Below are 4,959 nucleotides of genomic sequence, written 5' to 3'. Positions count from 1 at the left end.
GGTCGTCGATAAGCCTTTTTGTTGACACGAACATGATTGTCACTGCTTGGATAGAGTGCCGAAACAACACCGACTGGCCACTGAGATCGGCTCAACTGGAGATCTACTATCATCACCACGTCTCCAACTTCTAAGTTTTCGACTTCTGCCACTTCTGGCGCCTTTGCAGAGTCGGTAAGTATGACCTGATGAACTGACGCCAAAACTGATCCGCTAGAACTTGACTATGTCACCAATTACGCCGTCCTTTCAGTTCTGACTCGTCGTACACCACCATTGGTAGGGCAGGATCCCGCCGCCCCATCAGCATATTTGGCGTAACTGGGTCGATATCAGCTATCTCGGAGGATGCGTAGCCAAGAGGTTTAGAGTTCATAATACCTTCCACTTCCGTCAGAACAGTACGTAGTACAACATCAGGTACTACTCGGTCTCGTAGAACCCCTTTCAGCGCACATTTGATAGAGCGCACTTCCCGCTCCCACAATCTACCGAAATGAGGAGCACTTGGAGGGTTGAAGCAAAATCTCACTTTAAATTTTGCCAGACGACTGATCAACTCTGGTTCCATTGCCTTCAGTGCAGTCTCAATCTATTTCTCAGCTCCCTTGAAGTTTGTCCCACAGTCACTACGGAGCTCATATGGTACTCCTCTGCGTGAGGCAAAACTTACCCTTATTTACCCTTAATCGGGATTCCGGCAAATCAGCCATTCTGGGTATCAGTGGTTTCTGCCGCCAACGTTTGCAGTCAGATCATTTTCTGAGTATACCTTTAACAGAGGTTCGTCCTCTCAATATCCAGAAGCGACGACGCAGATAGGCGAAAACTTGCTCGGTTCCGGCCTGGTGGCTGAAATGATTATCAGCATCCTGGATAAGCAACTTGGTTACTGGATGTGATGATGGGAGGACAATTGGATGTGGTTCTACACTAGTTTTGTTATCCATTTTCCTTAAACGTCCACCAACTCTAATTAGATTCGTCGTTTCATCCAGCTCTGGAGAGAGCTCCAACAGACGACTATTCTTCGGTATTTCTTTCTGGGTTTTGAGCGTAGCAATCTCTTCTTTAAATGATTCTTGTTGGGCTTGTTGTAAGAGTTGATATTCGGCATCACATACTTGTTCTGCAGTTAATACAACTGAATCTTGTCCATCAACTGCGTTGAGTTTCTCTCCCAGTGCTTGTACAAGTTCTGGCCAGGTCGGGAATTCTTCCAAATCTATATTCTGTACTGGAGTCGCCAAGGTTACACCACAGAATAGGGACTTTATCTCGTTGGTATCTACAGATGAATTTAATGATGAGACTCGCGTTCGTGCCAGCACTGAGGCACTATGACTCTGCCACGTATCTTCTGCCTCTAGCAGCCATGAAGGTCCATCAGTCCATCTGGATCCTTTTCCGAGCTCTGTCACTGACAGAGCCTATCTGCGTTAGGCGTTTTGGTGCTACTCTTCATTTGGCCAACACGAAACTCATGTGAACACTACCGTCTCTATCCATTGAGCGTAAGTAGGCAGCGGCACCATAAAGCTTCTCTGAGGCATCACAAAACACGTCCTTTTTACAAGTGTGCTGTTCATGTTAGATGGTGTATAGCACCGCTGTATTCTTATTGATGGAACTTTCTCCAATTCATCACACCATTCTTCCCACCTTTGTCGAATGTCAGGATCTTTTACTTCTTCATCCCAATCGAGCTTTGATGACCAATCGTTTTGGCTCTGGATGTGAAAGGTGCTATATCTCTGAGTGGTTCAAACTGACTGGCAAGCACTCTGAGAGCATTGCGTTTGGTAAGTTTTCGGTTATCTGGAGATTTGGCTGGGTGGTATAACTCATCACTGTGACAATCCCAATAAAGTCCTAAAGCTGGCTCTGGTTCCCCATTAATTTGACTTAGGGAAAGTGACTGCAATTGATGACCGGACTGCACGTCAGTGGGTAAGTGTTCAACTACATCTCGATGGCTGCTGGCATATTTTACCATTTGGAACCCAGCTTCATTTAGACACTCACGTGTCTTGTCTACAAGTTCCTTGGCTTTTGGTATAGTGTTACGACTGGCTAGTTGATTATCCACATATGTCTCATTTTCGATGGTATCCTTGACAATTGGGTAGCGATCTTTTCTATCATTTGCCACCTTTTGTAAGGCAAATGTTGCACAACAAGAGCTACAAGCAGCTCCAAATGGGAGTACCAGCCACTCCATTACAAGCCAAGTATCCATCTCGTCATCCCACCAGAGGAATCGCAACATACGTCGGTCTTCTGGGGCTAATCTCACTTGATGGAACATTGCTGTGATATCGCCAGATACTCCAACGCGTCCTTGTCGGAAACGTAACAACACGTCCAATAGTGCTGGACTTGGGTCGGTCCAGCGAGTAACTCATCGTTCAGATTCTGACCATCATATTAAAACGAACAGTTGAAGAAAAGTCTGTACTTCCCACTACTGTGTACCACATGACAGGGGATGTACCATCCTAATTGCTGCTCCGGAGACAATGTGTCGACAGGCCCTATAACTCGTATGGAGCTGTTCGTCTTCAGCTTGTTAATATATGATCGACAGAAGTCTACCAACTCTGGTTTGCGGGATATTTTTCTCTGGGTAGAAAGAGCTAGGCTCTGAACACATCTTGGTGTACTATACGGGGGTCTTTACCCAGGTTTTCAAAGGAGTGGTGTCTGGAGTCTTTGTACACCTTGGACCTCGACCTGCTTGGTACCATTTTCCAATGTCTGAATAGCAAACTTGTCATTCTTTGACCGCACAGATTCCTTTGGATTTACATGGTGCAACACATCTACCGCCATAAATCTTTCCATTAATTGGTGCAGCTTATGTTCTGGTTGAGTGCTAGTGTACATCATCTGAGGATGTCCTAGTAGCTTTCCTTGTTTCTGGAGACCCTGCTTTCCCTGTACAGTCCAACCAAATAGTGTCTTGACCGCAACTGGTTAACCTGTTTTGGGTCCTCTTCTAGTTTCCAACGACAGAGTACATTCAATGTTATCAGCACCAATCAATATCGTCGGCTGCACCTTTTCGGCAGTAAATAATGGTAGTCCTCTAAGGTGTGGCCATTTTGACTGCAACCTCTCCGCAGAAACTGTATAATCCACAAGTTGGACTTTAGTGGCGGCAAAGGCACATTTGATATTGAATGTCTGGTCTGGTTCTTCTCTGGGCGAGAGAGTTAAGTCCACACATTTTCCTTTCCAGTCAGTGTCACCTGTTACCGTTTTAACTTTGATTGACTCTTCCTCACCATTAATGCCCAGTTCATTTATCAATCTTTCTGATACCATCGTGCATTCTGCACACTTATCAAGGACACCGTATGTGTTTACAAAACCTTTTGCACCATAGATGGTTAGGGGTACAACTTTGATTAGTACATTGTGGTAGTCTAGTTTAGCATTTAAACCCATTCCAGTACATATTTGAGTTGGATTAGGTACTGGTTCAACTGGGGCTGGAGCTGGTGCTGGTGAAATCACTTTGTGGAGACTACTTCTGTGGTCCTTTTTACATTCCTTGCACCTTTTTGGAAATGGGCAAACACCATCATGCTTCTTAGCACACTTTTTGCACCGGTTGGTGGTCTCCAACCATTTAATTTTGTCTGCATAGCTAATCTTGGAGAAGTTACCACATGTTTCTAGGTAATGTCCGCTTTCATCAACATCACAATACAGACATGTAACACGCTTCTTAGCCTTTGAACTAGTTTGAGTAATATAAGCCTTCGTGGCAGGCGGTTGCTCACGTTTCTTCTGCTGTTTTGCGGTTACATATGGTTTTTTGGTCTCCTGTACCATGACTCATTTTTTCTAGCAGTATTAGACCAGCTGGTCCTGTTTTCTCCTCTAACCATGTTGAAAGGTTTTGAACAGTATAGGTCATTCCCTTTTCCTGTTTCCACATCTTGGATAGGAACTCATCGTGGAGCCTGTCTGGTAGTTTCTTTGTCAGGTCTGCCGCATACCGATGGTGATTCAACTCATTCCCATGGTTTAATTTGTTGGCAGTCTGGACCACAGTTACCAGTTCATCTGAAAAATCTCAGAGACCAGCCCAGTCCCCTTGATGTATTGTAGGACGTACCTGGAGCTGGTCCAATAACCCTTGAACGATTCTACTGGGATCACCAAAGGCCTTCTCCAACTGTTTCATGGTTTCCTTGTAAGCGTCATCTCCTAGCATGAGGTTACGGTCAGCGTAAATATGCAAACTTAGTTGCTTCGGGTAGCTGTAATTTCGCCTGACTCATCACACTATCCCATACTGATTTAAATGTCACATACTGCTTATAGTGTAGGCTGGTATGTCGTTTATATGAATGTCGTGTATATTTTTTGTTAAAAGCAAACTTTGACTTTATTTCATATCTTGATAATATAAGGAATGAAAAAAAATATGTTGCCATTTTTTCAAAAGACATTTAAAGGACCAAATTCAAGATGGCCGCCAACATTCAAATAACCCTATTAAAAATCAGAATATCACCAATAATACAAATTATAAATGTGGAACAAGTCTGTTTTGATGGTATTACTGTACCCATTATACAATCTTAAGTATGTAAAGCGATTATCTGTCGGCCATCTTGGATTTCAAAATGGCCGCCACTAAAAATTAAATTCTTTAAATAATTTTTTTTAAATATGTGTGCATAAATTGTTGTTTGTACACAATGTTCTAAATTTGTCACTTCTCCCAGGATTGTCTAAATATAAGGCTGTCTAAAGTTGTCAATGTTCTCTATATAACAGATATATAATACCCAACTATGACTCTTAAATTAAATAATCGTTCAAAGTTGGAGTTGCAAAAGTATGGAACAACTTACCAATTTATATCAAATATTCAACAACAATTACGTCTAACTAGAGGGTGAGCTCGCTTCGCTCGCTCCCCTCTAGGAAGTGTAAACGATG

At 43.1% G+C, this 4,959-nt stretch overlaps 1 protein-coding gene across 1 annotated transcript; it reads right to left on the bottom strand.

Annotated features, from left to right (window-relative positions):
• Window positions 1-755: 755 nt before the first annotated feature.
• LOC144848944 (uncharacterized) lies at window positions 756-2,308 on the bottom strand. The gene is made up of 2 exons (XM_078705894.1): window positions 1,689-2,308; window positions 756-1,395 (listed from the first exon to the last, which is right to left on the bottom strand). The coding sequence occupies exons 1-2, from the start codon at window positions 2,306-2,308 to the stop codon at window positions 756-758; spliced, it is 1,260 nt and encodes a 419-aa protein (XP_078562020.1).
• Between the last annotated feature and the right edge of the window lie 2,651 nt (window positions 2,309-4,959).

This window comes from Antedon bifida, chromosome 7, assembly GCF_963402885.1.
Source record: "Antedon bifida chromosome 7, ecAntBifi1.1, whole genome shotgun sequence".
Classification (NCBI taxonomy): domain Eukaryota; kingdom Metazoa; phylum Echinodermata; class Crinoidea; order Comatulida; family Antedonidae; genus Antedon; species Antedon bifida.
The sequence above is the reverse complement of the archived record's forward strand: the minus strand, read 5'-3'. Positions and strand labels throughout refer to the sequence as shown.

What these genes read in the sequence shown, in the direction of transcription:
- LOC144848944 (XM_078705894.1), bottom strand. Translation starts at nt 2,308, where the DNA reads ATGTTCCATCAAGTGAGATTAGCCCCAGAAGACCGACGTATGTTGCGA. An exon ending in AGCTCGATTGGGATGAAGAA is followed by an intron (nt 1,396 to 1,688) that starts GTAAAAGATCCT and finishes AAAAGGATCCAG; the next exon opens with ATGGACTGATGGACCTTCAT.